We start from the raw sequence: 25845 nt of genomic DNA, 5'->3' as shown, positions 1-25845 counted from the left end.
TTGTTAGAATCATAGTCAAGCAAGACAAATTCCTTCTGTGAAAGACTATGAACCTAGCCTAAAAGTTAAAAACATCCCTGTATCACCTGAAAATGGCCCAATTAAGTAGAAGTACTATTTCGGCAAAGCAATAGTCAATCCATGTGTGTACTCTTTAAAAATTTTAAAGTACAAATCCACATTCTTTTTCTATTGAAGTCAGGAAGGGAAATCAGTAAGACCTCTAACAGCTATGCTAAATTTTCGGGGTTCTTTCCATTGCTGACAAACATTTTACGTCACGAGTAATTCCCTTAAAATGTCAAATGTGATGTTTATGTATCACTGGGAATATTTTGATAAATAGCTATAGTAGCGAACATCTCTTCTCACTCTCTCTCTCTCATTTTACCCCAGTCTTAGATGTCAGTGGTGAGAAGTCGACCTAGGTTTTGCCAATCAGACTGTATTTCCCTTACATCCCTTGGTCATAGTCATTGGTTCAGACATGAGCATGTGACCTAACTACACCAATGAAGCCCCTCCCAGGGACATGCACTAAAATTAGTAGAAAAGAACTCTCCATTGAAATTACTAAGCTGGTAAAATATTTTAATTCCAGGTGCTGTGGGCCACCAGGTGGAGATAGCCTTTTCAGGAGAAAAGCCAAAACAGAGGAAAGTGAAGTTAACAGATCATCCGAACACTTTTGACATCATTGAGCCCCTGGATCCAGCCATACCTGAAACTATGCCCTCTAGATTTTAAGTAAATCAATAAACTTTCTTTTTGCCTTAGCAGTGGGGTTTCTTTTAAATGCACCAAAAACCCATCCTGCTAGAATATTAATGACAAGCTTTCTTTATAAGTATTGCTTCTGTCAGAAATAATCAAATTACCTGGAGGAAACCCTTCATAATTCAAATCAGTCATGCTGGCCTCCTAAAAGCACTCCCTGATTATATTACCACCTCCATACCCACACCTACCTCGCTACCCTTAACACCCAAATGACTTCTTGATGCAAATGTAGTACCCTATGCATCTGTCACATAGTTCTCTATTTTTCACATGAGTCTGCATTGTTTGATAATGACTTACTACTGTATCTGTCTCCATTTCCTCCAACGTAGGTATTGTATCTTAATCATTTTTATATTCCTACTGCCTTACACTGGCGCCTAACATGTAGTAGTTGCTATTTTGTTGAAAGAATTTTATTTTGCTGAAGAAATAAATGAATGGGAGAGAAAATTAGTTCAGAAAGTACCTTCTATTAATAATGATTCCATGATTAATTGAAACCATCAATAAAACAACTAATATCAGAAGACCCAAAGTAGACCAAATTGCTATATCCAAACTAAACCCTCAAAGTATCAGTCATTGGTAGCTGTTTGGTTGGGAATTTTTCCTTTTTCTGGTCAATATGCATGATGAATGGGGAGAGATGGTCCCTTCTTTGCAAAACATTTACTATTTTAAAAATTCCATAAAATGTAATAATCTCTCTCTCTCTTTTTTTTTAAAGATTTTATTCATTTATTTGAGAGAGAATGAGATAGAGAGAGCATGAGAGGGGGGAGGGTCAGCGGGAGAAGCAGACTCCCTGCTGAGCAGGGAGCCCGATGCGGGACTCGATCCTGGGACTCCAGGATCATGACCTGAGCCGAAGGCAGTCGCTTAACCAACTGAGCCACCCAGGCGCCCTCTCTCTCTTTTTTAAAGATTTTATTTATTTATTTGACAGAGCACAAGCAGGGGGAGCGGCAGGCAGAGGGAGAGGGAAAAGCAGGACCCCGCAGAGCAGGGAGTCCGACTCAGGGCTTGATCCCAGGACGGGATCATGACCTGACCCAAAGGCAGATGCTCAACTGACTGAGCCACCCAGGAGCCCCTGTAATAACCTCTCCTATAAAATATTACAAATATGTGATATGATGTAAGACCAAAACAATATGTAATATGACGTAAAACCAAAACATACAACCTGTAGTGGGGAGTATAGGCCGTAGGTTGTAAGGGAGGAAGCAGGAAGAACAGTGGTAGTCAAAAACTTACTGTTGCCTGGTAGGCAATAGGGTAGGGTGGCTTCTGGTAGTGTCCTTATTGATGACATAGCAAAGAAAAACTGGGAACAAGAGCAGCATAAAAGGGGCAGCACTGTCTGTGAGCACAAGGTAACCGAGTGAGAGTTTTGTAATTAAAATGGACAAATGCTAAAAAAAAATTTACCAGACACCGGGATAGGATCAGGGCATTGGGATGAGCAAATAATCCCTCTATGTAGGCAAAAATCTTTGTAATTTCTAGATGAGTAAGAGAACTTCTGAGTATGTGAGTTCCAGTTATGACACATTACTGGTATTTGGGGTTTCCCCTCCCCCTCCCACTGTAAGGCAATCAAGTCTAACTTTCTCTGTGTGCTTCAGAGATATTTACTTAAACTCTAGAACTGCCTCTTTCTTTTCCTCCTTCTACATGCAGCTCCTGACTCCTTTTCTTAGGTCCAGCCTCCTATGCCCTCGCTTCCTTCAACCACTGAGCCTTCTTAGTCTTTACCACATGGCCTTCCTTTAGCGAAGACAGTTCCATGTCTTCCATAGAGCTACTGAATGACTGGTTTGCCTTCCTTTGGCCTCCAAAATGCTCCCCCTGTGCAATCATAGCTTCCCACCACCACTGCCACCACTCAGTACAAATCTCCACCTTTCCCTGGACCTTTGCACCTGCCTCCTCACTGCTCTCCCTTCTTCCTCTCTTAGCTCCTACCACCCAGGCTCCACATTACAGGTGGAATGAACTTTTCAAATAGTAAATTAAGTTATGTCCATTAGCGTGTTGATAAATGTTTGACCACTGCTGTCCAGGGAAGGAGGGGAGGGAGTACCCATGTGTCTGTTACACATTTTGCTGATATAAAAGATGTGTAGCACACAATTTATTAAAAAAAAATCACTCTTTAAATTCTGTACAGCCAACTGATTTTCACAGAATGGTTTCAGCAAACTTATAGTCATTGTCAATGTACAGTTGGAATTCAACCATATTTGGCAAAAGCAGACTATGAATAAATATTTTATTAAAATTCAGTTCAGAAAAATAAATAAAATTCAGTTCAGGGAGAAAAAAATTCCAGTTCAGCAAAGAAGTCGCGCATGCCACTGAAGTTCAAACATGAATGTTGGTTGATGCTTTTTTACATTAACAAGCAAGATGAAAGTGAAACAACAAAGATATATATTAGGATGACATTCGTTCGTCAATGATGTGAGCAACTTCTTTGCTAATTGGATAACAGTTTTCAACGACGAGAAAAATATTTCCTCAAATGTTTGCATTATTCATAAACTAACAGCTTTAAGTTTAACCTTCGTTACTAATATTTCTTTTATCACTTTCTTAAGTTTAGACAATCAACAAAAGAAATCAAGCTCTGAATTGTAGTTTTCCAATTTCTGTAAATACTCCACCAGTTGATTTCAAAGTACCAAAACAACATTTCTGAGTGCAGAGTTGGAAGAGATACTCTGTATCATATCACTATATAATACATGCATTATAAAGAACAGATGGAGATAACTTTAAATCATAGATACTAGTAAAATGTTGTAAAATAATTATGAAGTGATGTTTTGAGCAATTATTACCTTCATTTTTAGAATATTTAATTGTAAGTTTGTAAATAGTTTAGTTTTTAGTATTGGCTGTGATTAACAAGTGACAGACAAAATTCCTGAAAATTTACCAGTCACCTCTTGCAAGCTGATACAGCTGGCTCAAACTCTCTCCTGAATTGTCACTCCTCTACTTAAACTTTAAAGCTGTCCATTGCACAGATTATCTGGGGAACGGGCAAAGAGAGGCCATGACAATTTTCAATAAAATTAGTAATCACTTTTGTTGTGGTGAATTGATGCCAAAATTCTATGAGTCCCTCCCTGTTTTCTCAACTCCTTTTGCATGCATCATCCCATTTGAGCCTTATAGATTTCCTATGAGTTGATAGGCGGGGTAGCTATCATTATCCTTCCTTCACAGATAGAAAAACAAGCTATGAAGGAATAAATGACTGGCCCCAGCTCATTCAGTTAAGTGGCCCAACAGGATTTCAAAACTAGGGCTTACAGTGAAAAGTAAACAGGAGGCTAGAGAAAATTTAACTAATACTGAGGTCACATTTTTTAAAAATGTAACAAATGTCCTTATAACACTCCAGAGTCTGATATCAAGTATATTTATATCTTGTGACGGGATCCTTAAACCAAGGATGTTTTGATCTTTTAAACTCCAATATTTCTGACTTAGCTTAAAAACAAAATACAACCCAGTGTGGCCTAATAAATAAATAAGTTGTAAGCACCAAAATGGAAATGTAGGTTTTCAAAAATTCGCTGACCGATTCCACCTGGAAATGGAGCAGATTGAAACAATCTCTACCAAAGGAACATGGGACAGAAAAAGGAGATTAAATCAGAAGAGGAAGAAAGCTAATGACATAATGGCCAGGCACAAATGCAAAACAAAGTACGTAATATTTGTTACAATTATTCAGTGTACTTGCTCTAATGTCTCCAAACTCTAAAAACATGAGGTTCCTGGCTTATTTCAACATCTCCCCCATTTATTTGCTCATATTTACCTTATCCTTGAATCAGGTACTGCTTAAAACAAGTTCTGCCAGCATACGGAATATAGATTTAGCAGGACACCCATAGAGCATTTCATGCCTAGGAGCACAAATTGCGATAGTTTAGGTTGCATATGATGAAATCATTGAAAGCATTATGAGAAGCAGAAAGACACCAGGGATGCTGGTAACAATTTAGCACTTCCCAGTTCATGTGGGAATGTTAATTCCAACTACAAAGAGAGGTACCAAAGTGGAACTCATTATGATTAAGAACTCGCTGTACTAAGTGTGAATTGTTTACAACAGGCATGTCTGGTGTAAAATGCAAATACTGAAGCAGAAAGAGATGGGACATTTAAAGCTTAGCTGGGTTCTCTTGAACTTCTTACCTCACAAGGTTAAACAAGAATAGGACTGTTTCCCAAAGTCGAGTTATTTTTTTTTTTAAAGATTTTATTTATTTATTTGACAGAGAGAGGCACAGCGAGAGAGGGAACACAAGCAGGGGGAGTGGGAGAGGGAGAAGCAGGCTTCCCGCGGAGCAGGGAGCCCGATGCGGGGCTCGATCCCAGGACCCTGGGCTCATGACCTGAGCCGAAGGCAGATGCTTAACGACTGAGCCACCCAGGCGCCCCGCAAAGTCGAGTTATTTATTGTAAGGAGTCATCTAATAGCTATGATAGCTGTAAAAATAATTTTTTTAAGTAAGTTGTTTGGGTTGGCTTAATATAAAATTAGCATACTCAATGAACCATCATATTCAAAATTTTTAATACATAAAAATGTGGTAGGTATTTATTTGATTCCAATTTACATTTACTATCACAGATGTAAATTGTGTGTGTTGGGGGTAGGGGTGAGGGAATAGAACAGATGGAAGATAGAGCCATGACAAAGAATTATGGGCTATAGGAAACCAAGTCACAAAGAGGTATCCTTATGTAAAAGGAAATATATGTGATAAACAATGGTAGAGGTGGGAATGGATGTTGTATATGCCCTTTCTTCAGCAGGATGGACTCCTCTTAAATGACACTACTCAATGCCTTTATCTCAACTAATTCAAGTTCTCCATCCTCCCTGGAAAACAATCGACTGATGCTTAGGGAATGCTGAACACTGCAGCCAAGGTTAATTCTTATGTTCCACACATTTCTGCTCCCACCAAGTTAAGCTATAGGTTTACCAACAGTTCCTTAGGGTTTCCCCCCCCCCAAAAATCTTAATTCCATTTGTGCTTGTTATTGTAATTAAATAATTAAATGATGAAATAGGATTAAAAAAGTAATAGTTGTTCTATAAAATCTAAATGGAAAGATGCCATATAAACAATCACTGTCAAATTAGGTGGATGCAAGACAATTTTAACAGATTGGGGTGAGGTCAGGAGGCATAAATCATACAAATTCAGAAACTGACACTCATTTATATTTGTAAGTACTTTTAATTTTTTGTTCCAATTAAAAAATGAGGGAAATAGTAATACTACATATTAATAATAATTGATGCTGCTGATTAAACACTTAATAAGTCCCAGGAATTAGTCTAAGCACTTCACATATATGGAACTCACTTAATCCTTCTAGTAACTTGGGTTAATACTATTATCATCCCCATTTTGCAGATGACTGAAACTGGGGCACAAAAAATTAGGTCACCCAAGGTTATATTCTTCATAGTGGTGCAAGTCAGCCAGCCAGTCTTGTTCTTAACAGCTGTGATGTACTGATGCAATGTGGGTACAGTTTGTACACAAATGAAGACATGAACTCCAGTTAGCAGGCTCACAAAAGCTTTCACCAAAGAGGTAGCACATACATGTTGGGTTTTACATTTAAAACTTTATATTTCCAAGTGTGATTTTTTTTTTAAATAATTCCTTTGCTTTAACTGACTTTTCAGTTTAATCAAATACTAGTCCAATTCCAACAGCTAAAAGACTTTGCCTTCAAGAAATGTGCAGGTGTGGGACACCTGGGTGCCTCAGTCGTTAAGCATCTGCCTTCCGCTCAGGTCATGATCCCAGGGTCCTGGGATGGAGTCCTGCATTGGGTCTCCTTCCTTAGCAGCGAGTCTGCTTCTCCCTCTGCCTGCTGCTCACCCTGCTTGTGCTCTCTCTCTCTCTGACAAATAAATAAATAAAATCTTAAAAAAAAAAGAAAAGAAAGAAAGAAAGAAAGAAAGAAAGAAAGAAAGAAAGAAAGAAAGAAAGAAAGAAAGAAAGAAAGAAAGAAAGAAATGAGCAGGTGAAAGATGCTGGTTTTAACAGAATGGGAGTTGGGATCTCTCTATGCTGGAAGGGAATTATTATAGATACTTGAGCAAGAGCACAACATGATTTAATTAATATTTTGGAAGAATAATCTGCAGTGAGGCTTGGATTATTTCAATGGGAATGGGAATGATAAAACCATTCTGTCAATAAATGTTGGCCATGGTCAATAAATGTTAGCCATAAAGCATAACAATTCTAACTCTGAAAAACAGACACTGGGTTAATCTACAGTCTTTGCCGGCATTCAGATGAATGTGACAGACTGAAGAATGAGATTTTTTTTTCTATCAAAAAATTAACAGGCATATGTAAACCACTGAAAATGTTACACTTCTGCCCAACTGAAAGTGCTTTCAATAGCAATTTTTAATTGAAAACAATGTGAGTCTTTTTCCATTTCAAGGCAATCTCCTGGACTTGCAGACAAAATGAGTGGCAAGAAAGTTAATGGAGAACTCTTGTAAAATCAGTTATTATTTAAAAAACGGAATATATAACCCAAATTTAAAGAGGTAAGAGATGAGGTGGATTCTTTTCTTACAGCAGAGATTCAATTATGAAATAGGTTTATGGTATGGGGAGAAGCGTTCTATTAGATAACTGTTACTGTACCTTTACATATGTTAAACATATACAAATTATATATTTTTATAAGGTATCCATACACGTAATAAATTCCTAGTATAACTTTTAAGCAAAGAAGGATAATCACATTGGCATGAGTTATTTCACACACTTTTAAAACATAAATATTACATTAAGTTTGGGTCTTGATTTTTTCTCATCAACCATTTGGCAGTTTGGGGACCCAATCCACGCAAGACATCTGATTTTAGTAATTGAGGCTTCTAAGGTGGAAAAACTGGCAAGTAGGCAAAACAGTGATCTTGAAGTAAATCCTCAGTGTCCGTTACGAGCACCCACGGCAAGGGCCTCCCTCTAGTTAACTAGCGCCAAGGGAAAGGAAAAGGGAACCATCTCTTCTGGACCCAGAAAGAGGCTGTGTTAACAATTGGGTTGCTCAGCGCCCTTCGTAAAAATTCCATGGGCTGAAGGTTCTACGTTGGCAAACGTCTTGGTTCCCTTTTCCGAGGCGGAGAGCGGCTCTTCCTTTGCCAAGATGGCGGCCCTAGAATTGCCTGGGGGCGGCCCGAATAGATCGTCTCCGAACAAGCGCGTGACTAAAATGCTTAGTTTTCTCCTTTCACATCGGATAGCACAGGGGGGTAGCGCCTACCCTTCAGAATCGAGGAAGGGCTACTTCGGCTCCCTGCGATGGAGAACCTTTGCCAAGATGGTGGACGCGAGGCCGGGCTGGCGTCATCGTCCTTTACCAAGATGGCGGCGAGCGGCTTCCGGCATGCGCTTCCCCCAATCCTCTTCAAGACGTCAGAGCAGAGGCGGCCGCTGCCAGCGTCTGAGCGCTGCCTGAGGAGTGAGTGGCTGCGGCCGAGCGCCCGGGCAGGGACTAGGTGGAGCTGCCGCAGCCTCCGCCCCCGTCATGAGCTGGCAAGCGCTGTCACCTGTGGGGGCGCAAAAGTTACCGCCCAAACCCTAAAGCCACACAGCACCTTTCCCCGAGTCACAAAAATCATACTAAGTGTCGCACAAGGTAGGAGGCTCGGTCCCGGCAAAGCCCAAGCGCAACGGACTCGGCAAGCTGGGTTAGGGGGCGGGGCGGGCGTCACCAGCGCGGACTCCCCTAGCCCCACGCCCCTCTCCTTGGGGAAAGGCCACGTGTTTCCCTCCGACTGAGGGGGAGGCGCGTAACGGGAACAGCTGGAGGGAGTTAAATGCTGACATTTTAAAGCTGCGTGTGTTTTGTTTTGTTTGGAGGGACAGGGGTCCCGTGTACACGAAAGGGTGGGCGACGCATTGAGTGGAGTGCAGCAAATGTCAAGATTCGGGTGAGGGGCCTCCACGGGAAACTTGGACGCGGGCCCTGGAGGGGGTGGGAGGAGAGGTCAGGAGTTTGCGGGGGAGGGAGGGCGCACTTTGCTACCAACTTACTGTTTCGCCTGCAACTTGCTTTTAGGCCTGCCACCCCCTGTTTTCCTTAAAAATAATAATAATAAAGTGCAAAGAAATTCAGCTCGCCGGAGGTTTTGCATTTGGCGTGCAACTTCCTTCAAGTGTGAGCGCGCTAGCAGGGAGGGACGGTGGGGGTTGAACTTGGCAGGCGGCGCCTCCTTCTGCCGCCGCCGCCGCCTCGCAGACTCGGGGAAAAGGGTGGGGGACAATCGGTGCGCGGGGGAGGGTGGGTTCTGCTTTGCAACTTCTCTCCCGATGGGAGAGCGCGGCGGCGGCGGCACAGCGGGCCGCCCAGACGAAGCGGCGGTGGGAGACCTGCCGGAACGCGACTCCCCCCGGGCCAAGAGTACGTAAGCGTCGACCCCCGCCGCTGCCCTCCCTTCCGTAAGCCTCCACAGAGGGCGTGTCTGGCGGTCCGGCCCCGAGAGCGGCAGACGCGCTGCGGCACCGTTTCCGTGCAACCCTAGTAGCCCGCGCTAAGTGACACACTTCGTGCAACTCGGCTCCAGGGCGGCGGCGCGGACCACCCCCGCGGCGCTGCTGCGGGCCGCGCCCCGGCCCCCCCCCACCCCCAGACAGCCCGCTGTCACCCGCAGGGGCGCTGACGGCGGTTGCCGCGGAGGGACCCGGCCAGCTCTGGAGTGGGTCGGGAGTCGCGGAGCTGGGCGGGGGCGGGAAGGAGGCAGCGAGAAGACAAACTAGAGAAACTCGGCTTCCCTCCCAAGCCCGCCCCGGAGAGACCAGGTCGGGCCCTCGTCGCTTCTCGTCTTGCCAGGGGGGTGGGTGGGCTAGGGGAAGTCCTGCGCGCTCGGGGGGCGGCGGCCGGCCGCTACGTCCCGGGCCATGCCGGGGGCCGGGGGCGTGCAGGCGCCGTCGCGCCCCCGGTGGCGGAGCCCCCGCGGAGGGCGTGGGGGCGGGGGCCGCAGCCTCCCCTGCAGTTGCCGAGCGTCGCCAACAGGTTGCACCGTTCCCCGCCGCCGCGCGGCTCCTCGGGCGGGGAGCGGCCGGGGGTGGAGTGGGAGCGCGTGTGTGTGCGAGTGTGTGCGCGCTGTGGCGCCGCCTCCGCCCGCCCCCCGATCGGTCCCGCTCGCTCGCCGCGGTCGGGCGGCCCTTTCGCGTGTCCGCGCTCCCTCCCCTCCTCCTCCTCCTCTTCCTCCTCCTCCTCCATTTTGCGAGCTCGAGTCTGTGACTGGAGCCCCAGTCACCGCCCGCCCGTCGGGGACGGATTCTAGTGGGTGGAAGGAGACGCCGCACCCGGAGCGGCCGAAGCTGCGGGGCGCCGGGACGGAGGACGCGCGCCTGAGAGCCGGGGCTCGCGGGGATCGGCGCGGGGCGGGGGGCTGGCTTGTCAGCCGGGAAATGGGAGACTTTCTCAAATAGGGGCTCTCCCCTCCCCCCCCATGGAGAAGGGGGCGGCTGTTTACTTCCTTTTTTTAGAAAAAAAAAAATCTCTCCCTACCGCTCCTCCTGCTTTCACACGTTAAGTTGTTTATCTCGGCTGCGGTGGGAGCTGCGGACGGTGGCGGGTGATCGGCGCCCCTGCCAGAGGTAAGAGGTGGGGGGGCCCGGGGCCCGCACGGGCGCCCGCTCCCCCGAGGCGCGGGCCGGGGACGCGGGGCCGGCTCGGGGGCTGCCGCGGGAGCCTGCAAACTTTTATTAGCCTCGGGGAATGGGGGTGGGGGCTGGCGAGGGCCGGGTGATGGTGACGAAAGGGCAGCGCGCGGGTGACAGCGCTGGCCTCTTCCTCTCCCTCGGCCGCCGTCCCCGGGTCGGGCTGAGGGGGAGGAACCTGAGCTCCCTGCGAGTGGAGCCTCTTCGAGCTGCCCCGGCTTTCGGTCCTCGGGTTCCCTGGCGCGGAATCCTGGCTTCTGCAGCCTCCCCACCCCGAAGTCCCCTGTCAGTGCCGTCCCGGGGGGCCTCCCAAACACGCGTTTTATGGTGAACGCCGAGCCGCGTTTGAATTCTACTCGGCCGAATGTTTCCACTCCACCCTAGTGCGCCCGAGCGCGATCAGGGTTTCTGTCGAGGCTGCGGCGCGTCTCTCTTCTGGCGGGCGCGCGGGGTGTGTGCGTGTGAGTGAGTGACTGTACGCACGCAGGGGGCTGACAGCCTGCAGCTTGGAGACTTCGGTCAGGGCTGGCGTTATCTGGTGGAAGTGGGCGTGTCGGAGAAAGAACTCAACAGGTCTGGACACATTTCTCTTTTTACCCTTGCACTTTTTTCTCCCCGGGGAGGGGGTTGGTTCTTCAGCGCTTGGCATCATTGCGCGCCTGCCGCTCCTAAGTGGCCCCTTGTAGAAGAAGACGTTCCCCAGCCGGAATAGTGCTGAGGTGCGTCTTTTGTCCAGCGCTAGTTGGACGTTCGGGGCCGCAGGCTGGGTAACTGCCGCACTGTAATACCACTTAAGACCCCTTGGTACGGTTCACTAAGGCCCATTAATGTGACAGTTACTTGCAATTTAAACTGGGGGCTAAAGTCGTTGGAGGGATCGTTTCGTTTTGTGAAATACTGTTTTGGTTTCGAGTTTGAGGGCAGCTGTCAAAGCGGCGTGGAAATTCATTAGGCTCCATTTGATACCTTGTGTTTAGAGATCGATATCAGATAAACACGGTGGAGGGGCGGGGAGATGAGCAGTTTACCCTCAAGATGTGTAGAGGCAGGTCCCAGCCCTCTCTCTACCTTAATCCCACTCCACTTCCCGTGAGGGCCGGTGAAGTTTCTGCCTCGGAAGGTCTCCGTACAGCAAAAGTTTCCTATCATTGGATGGGATTTGACCATGATGTCCCAAATGTGCTTATCAAAGTGTTCGCCTGCCTCTTACAACATCCTGATTATAAACAATATACTACCAACCTAATACTCTTGAGAACAGCCTCTGAATGGGGATTGGTGAGGGTTTAGAATACAGAGAAAATTATTCTGAGCATTTTATTGGCTGTTCTTTTACCTGGGTTTATATGAACGTGGTTTCACAGTTGTGGGGTTTTCCTGTTTTTAGTACCTGGTTATTTGGAAAGGAAAAACATCTTAATTTAGAGGTATAATAGTGTCTCATACTGAGGGTCTTAAGCAATTTGAAAAATAAATGTAGCTTCATTTAGATTTTATTATGTTGTAAGATTCAAGAGAGCTGTATTTGTTGTATTTAAATAAGCTATAATTGTAGTGAGAAGCTACTGCACATTCTACTTTGCTTGTTAGAATCCAAATTTTAGTTGGCCCATATACAACGTATTTCATTTGGTATATCCAAAATTTGAAGGCAAAGTTTGAAACAGACACATTCAGTAAGAAATAGGGGTTAAAAAATAAGAGCCTTTCTTAGTATACTGGAAGATCATCATCGTTTATTTTTCAAATAAAATGTGCATGGTGACCAATAGATTGTACCAAAGGTTTGGTTGTGTGACTAGCAGGTGGGAGGGCAGTTTGTGAGCAGTTTGAGAGCGAATTCTGTGATAGTATTTACCAAATTTTATGTGTATGGGTTCTCAGAAAAGCAAACAGCCTTGACTGATTGAAAGGAAGTAGGGATTTTAATGATCATACTCTTTTTAAATGAAATACTTTGACATCAATTTGAACTTTAGGAATAATCAGATGTAATGAATTATAATGTCTGTGATTAACAAAGTTACAGTTCTGTGAGTGGCAGGATGAATAGCCAAGCTTAGTTTGATACAATTTTGCCCTCAGCTGTGCAATTGAACTGCATTGTTCTTTTAAATGTGGCACACTGAATGGGAGCAGGGGATATGGCTTTTTTATTCTGGGAGACAGAAACTACTTTTCTGATAACAAGGAATTAGATTCAGAGTTAACTAAAAGGCTCATTTAACAGGCTCTTACTAATCAGATCACTGAGATAATGTGACTTTATAGCTTATTATGTTTCCCCCCCTTCTTTTTTCTTTCCTTTTTTTTTTTTCTTTTTCACCTGCCTGGTAGCTGATGATAATATCTGATGGACTCCAAGGAATCACTAAGCCCCCCGAGTAAAGAAGTCTCTAGCAGTGTGCTTGGTCGGGCGAGGGGAAATGTGATGGACTTCTATAAAACCCTAAGGGGAGGAGCTACTGTGAAGGTTTCTGCTTCTTCACCCTCACTCTCGGCTGCCTCTCAGTCCGACTCCAAGCATCCAAGACTTGGGGTTGACTTTTCAAAAGGCTCAGGAAGCAATGCACAGCAGCCAGATCTGTCCAAGGCGGTTTCACTCTCCATGGGATTATATATGGGAGAGACAGAAACTAAAGTGATGGGAAATGACCTGGGATTCCCACAGCAGGGCCAAATCAGCCTTTCCTCTGGGGAGACAGACTTTCGGCTTCTGGAAGAAAGCATTGCAAACCTCAGTAGGTCGACCAGTGTTGCAGAGAAGCCCAAGAGTTCAGCGTCTGCTGCTGTTTCTGCTGCCCCCACAGAGAGGGAGTTTTCAAAAACGCTCTCGGACGTGTCTTCAGAACAGCAAAATTTGAAGGGCCAGACTGGCACCAACGGGGGCAATGTGAAGTTGTATTCCACAGACCAAAGCACCTTTGACATTTGGAGGAAAAAATTCCAGGATTTGGAGTTTTTTCCTGGGTCCCCAGAGAAAGAGTCGAGTGAGAGTCCTTGGAGATCTGACCTCTTGATAGATGAAAACTGTTTGCTTTCTCCTTTGGCAGGAGAGGATGATCCATTCCTCTTGGAAGGAAACTCGAATGAGGACTGTAAGCCTCTTGTTTTACCGGACACTAAACCTAAAATTAAGGATAATGGAGATCTGATCCTATCAAGCCCCAACAGTGTGCCACTGCCCCAAGTGAAAATGGAAAAAGAAGATTTCATTGAACTCTGCACCCCTGGGGTAATTAAGCAGGAGAAACTGGGCCCAGTTTACTGTCAGGCAAGCTTTTCTGGGGCAAATATAATTGGTAATAAAATGTCTGCCATTTCTGTTCATGGTGTGAGTACCTCTGGGGGACAGATGTACCACTATGACATGAATACAGCATCGCTTTCTCAACAACAGGATCAGAAGCCTATTTTTAATGTCATGCCACCAATTCCTGTTGGTTCAGAAAATTGGAATAGGTGCCAAGGATCTGGAGATGACAACTTGGCTTCCTTGGGGACTTTGAACTTCTCGGGTCGATCGGTTTTTTCTAATGGCTATTCAAGGTAAGAACGCTTTTCTATTTCTTTTTTTTTTTTTTTTTAATTTTATTTATTTATTTGTGAGAGAGAATGAGAGACAGAGAGCACGAGAGGGAGGAGGGTCAGAGGGAGGAGGGTCAGAAGGAGGAGGGTCAGAGGGAGAAGCAGACTCCCTGCCGAGCAGGGAGCCCGATGCGGGACTCGATCCCGGGACTCCAGGATCATGACCTGAGCCGAAGGCAGTCGCTTAACCGACTGAGCCACCCAGGCGCCCCGCTTTTCTATTTCTTAAGAACGGATATGAAATGGATTGATTGACTTATATCTTCAGTGATTTGTATGTGTTTTCCAGTGACTCCTGTGCTTTTTCGTGTGACTAAGTTTAAGTGGTCCTTTTGAAAGTGGACACGGTTGAAAGACACCCTAAGTGATTTATCTGTACATAAGCAAGTTTTCTCTGAAATAATGGCATTCAGGAATCATTGGCCAGTAGTTTATTTAAAAATTCAAAATAATGTTGCTCATTAACAGGTATCCTGAGTAAAAATTATATAAATTCGAGGGAGTTTGATATCTAATACTTCATTGATTGTGTGTTCACTGATATATTTTTAAAATACGCTCTTATATTAAAGTGAAAAGTACCCTTCATATTTTATAGAAGCAAAAGTGTGTGCTGTATTCATACACTTGTGAAATGTTAGCTTGAGGAGGTCAAAGGGTTAACAATTAAAGATCTAACAAAGAGCCTTTTCTTCACACTGAACTATCTGTGGCAGAATTTGAGTTTTGAGATTGCTAAAGCAATGCAGTGAGCAGTGAACCTGACCATACATAGCCTTAGACGTGGGACTTGCCCATAGGTTCCCGATCCTAAAGTACATAGTTGTGTCTGCTGTTCAGTCTTGTTAGGAAAGGAATTGGTGGCAACATGGTACAAAACAAAATCTAACTTTGAAAAGTTCCTACAAGTTCTCAAATAGATACATGATGGCCAACATTGTGAAGCTTTGAATCTCAGCTGTCATTTGATTTCTCTTCTTTTTTTCTCAGTCCTTTGTAAGTATACTGACATTTCCGTTTGACCTCAAAAAGGTCTGTTAAAATGGAATTACCAGGAAAAGGTGCTAAATTTAGAGGTATCTGTTGATAGGAGTTAAGTTCTCTACCATGTACCCCTGTCCCCAATTCAGATAAATACTGGGTTGTAGATCACATTTTAGGTGTGAAGGAAATATAAAAATGTGATTGTAGAGAAACAGGATTGATTAATTGGGTGTGGTGGTGGTGTTTGTTGTTGTTGTTGTTGTTTTGAAAGGCATAGTAGTAGACAGTGATTTATCTGTACATGAGCTTTTCAAGGGTTTGGTTTTTTTTTTTGTTAGTGGCATTCATTGTTCCCAGTGATTAGTCAATGAAGATTTTATTTAAAACTCTCTGTAAGATACTTTTTCTTTTAAAGATAAATCCTAACACTAACGTGTTTTCTTTTCTATCCTCTTTAAGGAGGAAGGTTTTTGGGTAGGGGAAAAAATTCAGACAGATTTTGGCTATGTTCTATTCCTTTAAAGGACTCACTTGTTTCTTATCAATAGAAAAGACCTTGGTTCTTGTGTGTCTTCATGTAAACTATCTAGTAATCTATTATTTAAATAATAATAATCTTTTATTTAGAACACTACTTCAGCTTTTTATTGTTGTCATTCTGAATGGAAGGCTTAAAATGTTTTCAGTAAGGAGATTTGAGGTGTTTCTTATCGTGTAAGTTGTTGTGTTTAAATGTTAAAAGACATGCTGTGTTTTAAATTTTTCAATCTCAAAGTTTTGGCAATGGAGTTAATGATTCAGTGTGCTTGGTTGTCCTAAAGAATAAGTGCTGTTGATTTGACTGAGCTGTCTGTAGGAAACTATTACACTAATTTATAAAACATGTAATTGTACAAAGAAACATAATACATCTTAGGAAGCTCTTTGGGGATTATTAATGCATTTTGTTCTAATAATCACCGTGGTACTGTTTTCATTTTTCTTACTGTAAAAAAAAAATAAATAAAAGGCATAGATCAAGACTTAACCATTTTTCATCCACGGTGAACTTTGATTAAGCCTTTAAAATCTGGGATCTGGAGTGTAAGTCTTAGATGAACATAGATACCCTTACATCATTAAAGATAATTTAATGCTTTTCATAAGAGTTTAGGACATATAAAGTGTCTTCACTTTTAATTTGAGCCTCATAACAACCTTATGGTGATAGGCAAAGCAGTGATGATGTGGCTCTTTCGAGATTATTTACTATCCAATGAAATGATTATTTTATTGCTGATGTGTGATTTGTAATTATAATCAGTAGTTTGTGTCCTAATGAAAAGGTGTAGTATCTTATACAGGATACTTTGCTAATGTTTGAAAATTTCATACCTTATGCCATTAACGTGGGGGACTGTGATTATCCAGTACAAAGCTTCTTCCAAGTAAATAGAAACAATGTTTCTTTTCTAACCAGCATTGAATTAGTCTATTGTTTCCACACAACAGCCCTGATATAACTAAAATTGGTGCTTTCTCTTCTCTATATGTTACACGGTTCTTGTCAAACAATAGCTATGAGCAGTGACCCAAGTGATCAACATGTTGAGACCACAACTATAGTGAATACTGACTTTCTGACTTGAGAATATTCTGTGCCACTAATAACTTCGCTTGCATTCCTTTTTTAATTAAAAAAAACATAAATTGTACTTTGACTTTTTGAGCTGTCACCTAAAATTGCTTTTTCTCAAAATGCTAAAAAACAAAACAAAACACTTTACACTCTCTTTTGCCAGGGAAGGCAACTCCTACTGATTTGTCAACATAGGTTAACATCCAGTTCACATTTATTTGTAAAATTATAACTATCATGATTGAGTATAGTCAAATATTTTCTTTTTAAGGGTTAAGTTCATTGATCCTAAAACAAGAGAAAACATAGTGATATTCACATACGTTCTTAAAGTAAAACAAACTAGCCATACTAACTGAATATGCTTTTTAAATACTGAAATTCAACAAATTTAGCATAAACTAGTAACATCGATGAAAACACATTTTTGCACTTAAGCATTAATGGTGCAGCTGCTGAAAGGAGGCAGAGGAGTAAGTGGTTTTAGGTAGAATTAGAGCTTTTATTGGGATTATGTTGAAACTTAAGTGTTAAAAGGTTGACCATTTTGTGAAGGGTAAGATTGTTGAAGAGAAGAAATGATGCAAGATGAATTTGTAAACTCTGTCTTAGGGAGAGTTGAGGGCTTTGATTTATAAAGCTCTGAAAATTTATGTAGATTTTAAACATCTGTCAGTATTAATTGCATCCGTGTCCAATTTTATTAATGTAATGAAATTGAAGACCTGTACAAACACAGGATGAGCGAAGCAAATTCTCCCCGTCCCCCCCTTTTTTTTCCTATTAACACTGTGCTAAATGTTGTCTCCAAAAAGAGGCATAAGGAAGAGATTTTGTTTTGGTTATGATTTACTCCCCTTTTTAAAGGATAGTTGGTTTACTTCCTACCTTTTGTTTTTCCTCTCCTTCCAGAGGTTCTGGCAGTGAGTATTTCATTGTCTTTTTGGGTTTAATGTTAAAGGAGATTTGCTTTAGGTTATTTACATACTTACTTTTAGCTTTATGATAAGTATCTTTTTCATTTTTAACACTTGTACTTTATTAGGGCTGTCTTAGTAAAAGAAAAAAAGATAAAACATACTGTGTGTATTCAGGTGTGTCAATTTAGTGTGGAATGACTCCGATATAGAAATATGGGATTAGTATGTGGTCAGATTTTATTGAAATTATTTCTTAAAATGTTTATTTGGTCATTCCATTATATTTGTATAATTGATAACATAATGTGTATTGTGATGCTGTATGGTTTTGTCTCTTGGTGTTACAGATACTTTAGTTGGACCACTTTAAATATATCATTGAATGTTTATAAATTTTATGAAAGACTTACTCTGTAACATACCTTGCATAAATGTAGGTTAAGTGCAAATTGTATTAATAATGAAATTCATATGTGGGTGGAGATCACTGTAGGGGCCTTTTGAGATTTTAGTGAAGGAGAGATTGGATCAAAAGGGTTTATTTTAGTATGAGTACCTAATGTGAAAGAGCATCTGTATTAATTGGTTGGTTATATAAGTCTTAATCCACTCTGGCCTGCAGGTGATTGAAATAGCCTAGTTAGGAAATCTTAATTTACATTAGGTTTAAAATAAGTCTGGGGCATATTTCTTAAAACATTTTTTTTTTTTTTTACTTTAAAAGATCACATCTAGTTTTAATTAGTGAGCTGTTTATGTACTACTACTTATGTGAGCAAATTAAATAGGCATTCTAGTAATTGTATATGGTAGTATTTACAGGTATTTGCCATATTAACAGGCACCTGCTTCCATATTTCTGAGTCATGCAGAATACATGTTGGTCACTTTTGTTGCACAAGAGTTTTCAAGAAATATTGTTGAATTAAGCTATAGCTGAAAAAAAAATCAATTCCTGATTATTGACCCTTCAGAAGGGTTTAAAAGCCCATGCTCTTATTTCTGTAGTTTCAGAGAGCCAACTGCTCTCATTTTCTTCTGGTTTATTCTGCTTACGTTTTGTATTTCTCAAGTAAATAGAAATATTCCTACCATTTAGTATATGTGCTGCCGAAGCAAGCACATATTCCTACCATTTAAAGAAAGAAAAGATCCCACTGAGTGTTCTTTTTCCTGTGAATTGCTATGCCGAACTGGATTAGAATGTGACTGTTAATGGAGATTTTTATCTTCATTTTGTTCATTAAAGTGTATATTTTAGAAAATATGCAATTTTATAGCAGTTCAAAATTAGTTGTAGACAGTGATTTCAACTTCCAAAGACCTAATTTTAACAGGCTGTCGTCTTTATCTGAACTGCCATTACATATGTACCTTAAATGCAGGATTTCCCGTGGAGTTTGTTAATTAAGTAAGGGGGCAAGGGGGTGGGAGAGGGAGGAGCACTAGAAGTGTGGAATGGTGGAGGATAAGTTTAAAAATACCAAGAATGCTTCCGAAAACCAGCAATTTGGATCAATTGTCAAGAAATTCAGAGGACTAAAGAGAAACTTGGGGCTGTGTTTATATATGAGGGAGTGCACTAACCTGTATTACAATTTAGCTTCTTTCATTTGAGGTGGAAATCTAAAGCTAATTGGTGACAATATAGCCCTAACTGTGTATAGGGTTACATTCTTGTCTTTTGCTGTGCTTCATTACTACAAAAAGTATGGAATGGATGTTTTAATTCCTTTTACATTATTCCAGCTAAGATCAAGTTCATATTTGTCCCTTTTTACTTAATCTGCTCTTTAATCAATGAAAATCTGGTTACTGCAATGAAGTTGAAATAATGATGATCCACTTGATAGAACCACTTTATATTTACTATTACATTTTTATATACACTGTCATCCTACTGTGGAATGTAGCCTTTTTCTTTAGTAATATATTTCCAGAGGCTGCTGCTGGAATATTGAGGAAATTAAATTCTATTCAGTGGTAGATAGATAGAATAAATTAGGGGGTTCTGCAATTGATTTAAACTATTTGTATTGCACTGTAGTCCTTAAAGCCAATTATTTTGAATGGAAGTGTGTGATCCCCTAATTTTATTTCTGGGCCAATTTAAATATTAATCATTTATCTTGGTACAGCTGTATGCTTAAATATACTTTTTCAGAGTCATTCAAATATTAATTTTGAGTGCTTTAAAATACTTTCTGAGTCAGTTTCAAGATACTGTAAGATTGATAGTGTCTAATAATGCAGTAAACTTAGTGAAAGTACCTCTTATTTTAGAATTTTTAAAATTCTTGCTGTAAGGCACCAAATATATACATACATATATACATACATGTATATATATAAGGAGAGAAAGGTTTAATGCTATGATTAGTTGCAGATGTTTAACACACCATGTTAACGTGATTTTTTATTTTTGTAACCAACATTTGGAGCATTCAACTTGAGTATGCTGTATGACATATAGTATGGTGCAATAAATGTTAACTTTTTACTCCTTTTTATATTAAAAAGAGCCTTTCTTCTAGTTGTTTTCATAATTATCCATAATATTTAACAGTGCTATTATGAAAGTGTGTTTGATAGCCAATTTTTTAAAGCTATTTTGAAATGACATCCAGTTTAGTTCCTGATTTATTATTTCATGCTGTTGGGGCAGTGCAGTGACTTGTGACCCTCAGGATCATCACATGTTGAACATTAAAGCTCTACCACTTTGTTACGGATAGACTTTGTTGTTGTTATAATGTTTTGTTTTATAATTATTGAGGATAAAGGCTTCTTTAATTTTAAGATGATTTAAATTGAAATTTTGTTACTTTAAAAAAGAAACCCCTTCAAATTCCTTTCAGTTTGATTTAGTTACTCAGTAATAGAAGTAGGAAAGAACTAGACTCAAAATCAGAAGACTTGAGTTCTAAGGCTGAGCAGAGCCAGTCTTTGACCTCGAGTGATTAGATACTGTGGAATCAAAGTACTTTCTTGACAATTACAGATGAATTCTTTTCTTAACACGTGTGTTTCTTTTTCTAAAATTTTACAGTCCTCTTAACCTATCACTAGTGAAGGAGGCAGTGGGGTCCTAGGGAATGGCACACTTAGGTTGCTTATTTGACTTTTTTTGTTCATTATCAAGTACAAGACAAAAAACGAACTGGGATTTGGTATTTTTATAAGAATTAGTGTAGTTGGTGGTACGTAGAAAATGACAGGTAAACACTGTTACTGGTGGAGCTGGAGAGGTGGGGCTCTTGGGTTCTCCGAGCTTGTTTCATGTGCTAGGTACAATGGCTTTAGATTAGAGCTTAAAGGCTCTTGAGAGCTCATCTGCTCCCGCGTTCTCATTTTTCCAGATGAGGAAATGAGACCCATTGAAAATGTCTAGAGAAACACTGTAGAATTAGTTTGTGGTATTGCTGCGTTGGACTAGCCTCATTCTCTGTTGTCTAAGGTTCCCTAGCAGGCTTCTCTTAACATCTGGTCTCTTGCTCTAGAGACTTGAAACATAATACAGATTACCAGGTGTTTTATAAAAGTTGCTATGAAATCAACTAGCTTGGATTTAAAAAATGTACAGTACCCCATATTCTTTCCTATGTATTTTTTTAACCCTTTTCTCCCCCACTAATGTTGAGTGTGCATTAAGCAGTAGCACCATGCTAAGGGCTTTCTTTGTATGCATTCATCTCATTTAAACTTCTTAGCAACCCGTGAGGGTTTGTAACTGTAGTTTCTGCATCAGGTTATTGGTTCTGCCATTATCTATGTGGTACAGGAGACAGCTGTTATTAACTTAATTTTACAGGTGGAAAACAAGATATTTCAAGAGAAAAGAATAGTCAGAAAAAACTTAACCCTGATCTGAAGGGGAATATTAAATACTGTGTTAGAAATTTCCTTAGGTCTTTGCGAGTTTTTATTGGCCATCAGACAATCTTGAAACAATATATGTAGGAGAAACGGGATGAAGCCTCTCCTGTCCTCCCTGTATATTTGTATAGTCACTTCCAGCTTTCTGTGACAGTTTCAGCTTCTGTAAAACAGAGCGCCCAGCATTTTTGCCTGACAGGATTTGTGCGTGGATGTTTACTTTGAAAATTAAAAAGTACTATAAAAAAAATTCAAGGTGGCATTTTTAAAGCTCTGCCAAGTCTCCTGAGCTCAAACCAGCATGACCCTCATTGGCTAAGTACAGGAGGACATCTGTGCCTGTGTTAGGTATATCCTGTTCATCGGTCCCTAAGACTTTTCCCGGGTCTACTGTGTGTGATCATTAACAGTCATGGATTCCAGTTCCATAAGGACTGTATTTAAAGCTTTCAAGCGCCAAGGTAATTGTATTTACCTTAATTTTTTTTTTCAGTTTTGGTTTTTTGTTAGCTTTTCAGTGCATTCTGTTGTTTATTAGGTATGTCATCTAAATTTAATTGCATGTTGATAACGTCAGCTATATTGTTAGGTTTTTATTAATAAATGCTAGAAGATTCCCTTGTTTTATTGTCTGGTATTCTTAAAAAACGATTTGTGCAGAGATTCATTAAAGTTTCACTAAGAAATTTGAATTTGTCTGAAAATGAGAATGAAGTTATTAGCTTTAATTTTTTTTTCATGTTTATTATATTTAGCAAAGCTGTGTGAAAGGAGTTTCTGACTATATCGAATACCAAAATTTGTCCTAAGTGCATACATTGGGGAGGATTATGTAACTTACTTGACTACATTTAATAACTTCTTTCTTTATTGATCAAGTGATAAAACAAAAAAAAAGCAAACAAATTTGATGGATGAAACCAAAGTTATAAATCTTTCTTTTTTTTAATATATCACAAAGAACCAAGTACAGAAACCAGTTAAGTGGCCGTTTAAAATGGTAAACATGCCAATGTTAAATATAACTTAAGTTCATAGGCAGCTTTTTAAAAAGGAAATATTAAAAAATTTAATTAGAACTTTATGTGAAATTTGTCATCTGGAATCCAGCTGAGTTTATTAAGGACAAAGTGTGACTATAAAATAGATGGATTTTTTTTTTTTTTTTTAAACAGAAACCCTAAATGAATGTTGCATTTCTAAGCCTCCACCTTGGAAGGGTATACATATTATCCCTCTTTTGAAATTGCCTTCAGACCCACCTTGTAAGCCATAAAAGAAACTGGACTCATTACACTATAGGAACACCTGAATGTTCTTGCTTAATCAGAAAATGTGTTTATTCCTTAGCTTGATGGTTTACCTTTTACCTTTTTTATGTGATTCCAAGTAATTTCAGTATTTCCAGAAATTTAGAAATTTAATCCTCTCACACATTATAACATTTGTTTTCATTGAGGTTACTTAAAAGAAACCATGTAGGTATTTCTATAGATGTTTAAAACTGTGTTAAATTTCCCTGGAATAAATGCCTAGGTTCCCAAGATGACCAGTCTGAAATGGATGGTGCTCAGTGGTTAAGTTGTGATTTGTTCTCTATGAGCTATCCAGGAGATTTATGTTAACAGCTGATGTGTTTTCTTTTCTTGACATAGTATAGAAAAAAGAGATAGTATTCCTCCCTAAGCCTGATTTTTTTCATGTTTATGTTCAAATAAAGTGCCTGTCTTTCCTTTGGACTTGAAGGAAATATGACCATAAGTTATAAAAAGTAAAGGTAAATTCCTACATGTAATTCCTCATCTCCCAAAGAGTTTAAGTTCCCATTTCAATCCTCAGTGCATCAAGGAATTAACCTACTTGACAATCAGTGTGGCAGGAACTCAAAGTACACTCAAATTACTTACACCAATAAAATAGTTTAACGGAGAGTTAAAGCTACAATATAAAATTCACATGTTAATTCACACATTTTCTTTTATTCCTTATAACCTGAAAAGAAATGTCCTGCTCATAGTTGAAAGTACTTTTAAAAAATTAAGCAAATTTTGGTTGTCACTATTTTCTAAATTTAGTCATGTTTAAAACATTATTTACAAAATGCTAAGATTGAAATAGATCCCAGCCTTGGAATTCATAAAGATACATGCAGTGGCATGCATAATGGGATATACCTTTTGTAACCATTCTGTTACATTCTGTTTTCCTATTAAGTAGAAAATGTTTCTCATTGCTAAGCACTTATAATGATCTGGTGTTGGTGCAGTCTACAGGTGCTAGATTTTAAATATAATATAAGAAGAAATATTCTTAAAGGGAAGGTAAGACAAATAGGTGAAACAGTCTCTAACTCAGCATATTAAGGACTAGTGGCCCTTTAATTCATAATGTCATTTAGCAGAATTGCAGTGCTTTGGAGTCACCACAGACCTATTTGAAAGAGAAAACCATAAACGAAGCCGGAGGGAAAAGCTAGAACTCAGAAATCCGTGGAAAAGGAAAGTTCTACATTCCAATTCCAGCATCCGGTTAAATTTGATATTTCTGTGCCTGAGTGTTTCTGTATGAGCACTGGGAAATATATATAAGCAGCCTAGCTACACCGTGTTAATAGGAGGAAGAGCTACAAAGGCATGTTCTGGGAAAGGAATTCTTGAGACGGCTGGAGTGGGAGGTTAACTTATGCGGTCTCTAAGATCCTTCCAACTGCTCCAGCAGCAGCAGTTTGTGGAGCTAGGCATTGGGCATACAGAGGCGAAGAAGATAAACATCCCCGACCTCACTCAGCAGTCTGGTGATGTTCTATCCCCAGATCTTTGTATCTCTTCCACTCTCCCTCCACCCACCCCTGTGCAATTGGCTTTCTGAAATGTGTACTTGAAGGAGGTTAAACTTCTCCCCAGGAAGGCATGACTGAGACTTCAAAGGGGAAAGTGTGTGGATGAATGGGAAACCGGAGTTGAGTCTGCTATTTGGAAAAAATAAAAGGAGGGGGGGAGGGTGGGTGATAACAAGGAGTCTGAGACAGAAGAATAAAAAGATGGAATGGATGAGCTCATCAGATGAAGACTGTAGTTAGGAATGAACCAGCAGGAGATTTCAATCACTTGTGGAGGAACCTGATACGTACACACCGTCATTATATACATTATGTGATACAAGACAGGGAGAAAACACGATTTTCACCCTTATTGCATAGCCTAAGGTTATGCACCCCTGGTGTTAGACACCTTTTTTCTCGTCACTTCAGAATATCTCCTTATGCTCCAGAAGCCTAGTCCTCTTTCTGGGTCTCCCATGCTTGAGCCCAAACTTGAGGAATTTTTGTCTGGAATCTTCTTTCCCCAGATACCCACATTAATTCTCTCATTTATCACATTTATTCTCTCACTTTATATAGGTCTCCACTTAAAGGCCAACTCCGTAAGAGAGACCTTCTCAGACTGCTCTATGAGAAATAGCATGTTTCACACACACTGTTCCCTTGCCTTCCATGTTAGACTGATTGTGTGTACCTTACCTGTTCACCTGCGAGACCGTCAGCTCTGTGGGGCAGTGATCCTGTCTGCCACTATATTGTACTTCTGTACCCCAGCAAGTAGAAGAGTGTCTGTCTAGCACATCGTAAGACCTCTGCAAATCCATGTTGAAGATAGGAATAAACAAAATTGACATACATACCAAGGAGATATGTAGGGATGGATCACACTTCTGTCTTTGTGGAGAAATGGAAATGTTAGCAGACCGCTTATATATAAGCAGCCTAGCTACGCCGTGTTAATAGGAGGAAGAGCTACAAAGGCATGTTCTGGGAAAGGAATTCTTGAGACAACTGGAGTGGGAGGTTAACTTATGCGGTCTCTAAGATCCTTGCAACTGCTCCAGCCTCACTAAGAGGAATTAGCACAGGTTGTCTCCTCCAGATTTTTGGCTTCAAGATGCACAAGTGCTTCTGTATCCATAGAAGACATAAAGCAAATGTGTTTTTAATTGTCATTCTTTAAATTTGCTTTATGGCTTAGAAATGGACCACTTTTCATAGTTTCTTAAAACAACTCTGGTACATTTACCATTGAACAAATTGGGGTAACCAAAGCTTGTAAATAAAGTTTGAGGTTTAGCTTTCTTTTATTTATCTTGTTCTAGGTAGTAACCTTTCATAATAGAAGCTGTCATCGTTGTGTTTTTCAGCTGTTTAAGATTTGGAATGATTCTAGCAGATATCTAATATATGCATTTGTGTTGACTTACCTAGAAAGTCAGGCAAGAATTTGATGTGCCCATTTTTCATGTGTGTGTATAATTACTCAGTACTCCGAGAGGTAGCTTA

General features: G+C 40.7%; 1 protein-coding gene and 1 long non-coding RNA gene across 12 annotated transcripts in view; one reads left to right on the top strand and one right to left on the bottom strand.

The window, feature by feature from the left end:
* Positions 1–10503, bottom strand: part of LOC123857603 (uncharacterized) — a 45403-nt gene extending 34900 nt beyond the window's left edge. Inside the window, exons 1-2 of one of the 2 annotated variants that reach the window (XR_010413052.1) lie at positions 10378–10503; positions 4622–8410 (exon numbers count right to left, since the gene is read on the bottom strand). This is a non-coding gene — a long non-coding RNA (uncharacterized LOC123857603). Of the gene's footprint in view, positions 1–3041; positions 8411–10377 lie in introns of those variants that run through there. The other variant, XR_010413051.1, reaches the window with a different exon arrangement.
* NR3C1 (nuclear receptor subfamily 3 group C member 1) overlaps positions 8662–25845 on the top strand; it is a 133536-nt gene continuing 116352 nt past the window's right edge. For 6 of the 10 annotated variants that reach the window (XR_010413050.1, XR_010413049.1, XM_045894581.3 and 3 more), the window contains exons 1-2: positions 10327–10466; positions 12867–14078. Coding sequence is in view for 8 of the 10 variants with exons in the window: in XM_045894581.3 (XP_045750537.1) it covers positions 12883–14078 (1196 nt within the window). In the remaining 2 variants the exon portion in view is untranslated. Of the gene's footprint in view, positions 8795–9114; positions 9265–9422; positions 9663–10326; positions 10467–11016; positions 11103–12866; positions 14079–25845 lie in introns of those variants that run through there. The other 4 variants (XM_045894536.3, XM_045894546.3, XM_045894555.1 and 1 more) reach the window with 4 other exon arrangements.

The sequence above is a fragment of the Mirounga angustirostris genome, unplaced genomic scaffold (assembly GCF_029215605.1).
Source record: "Mirounga angustirostris isolate CCGP_5_RB_7025 unplaced genomic scaffold, mMirAng1.0.hap1 SCAF_7, whole genome shotgun sequence".
NCBI classification, from domain to species: domain Eukaryota; kingdom Metazoa; phylum Chordata; class Mammalia; order Carnivora; family Phocidae; genus Mirounga; species Mirounga angustirostris.
This window is presented reverse-complemented; position numbering and strand designations above follow the sequence as displayed.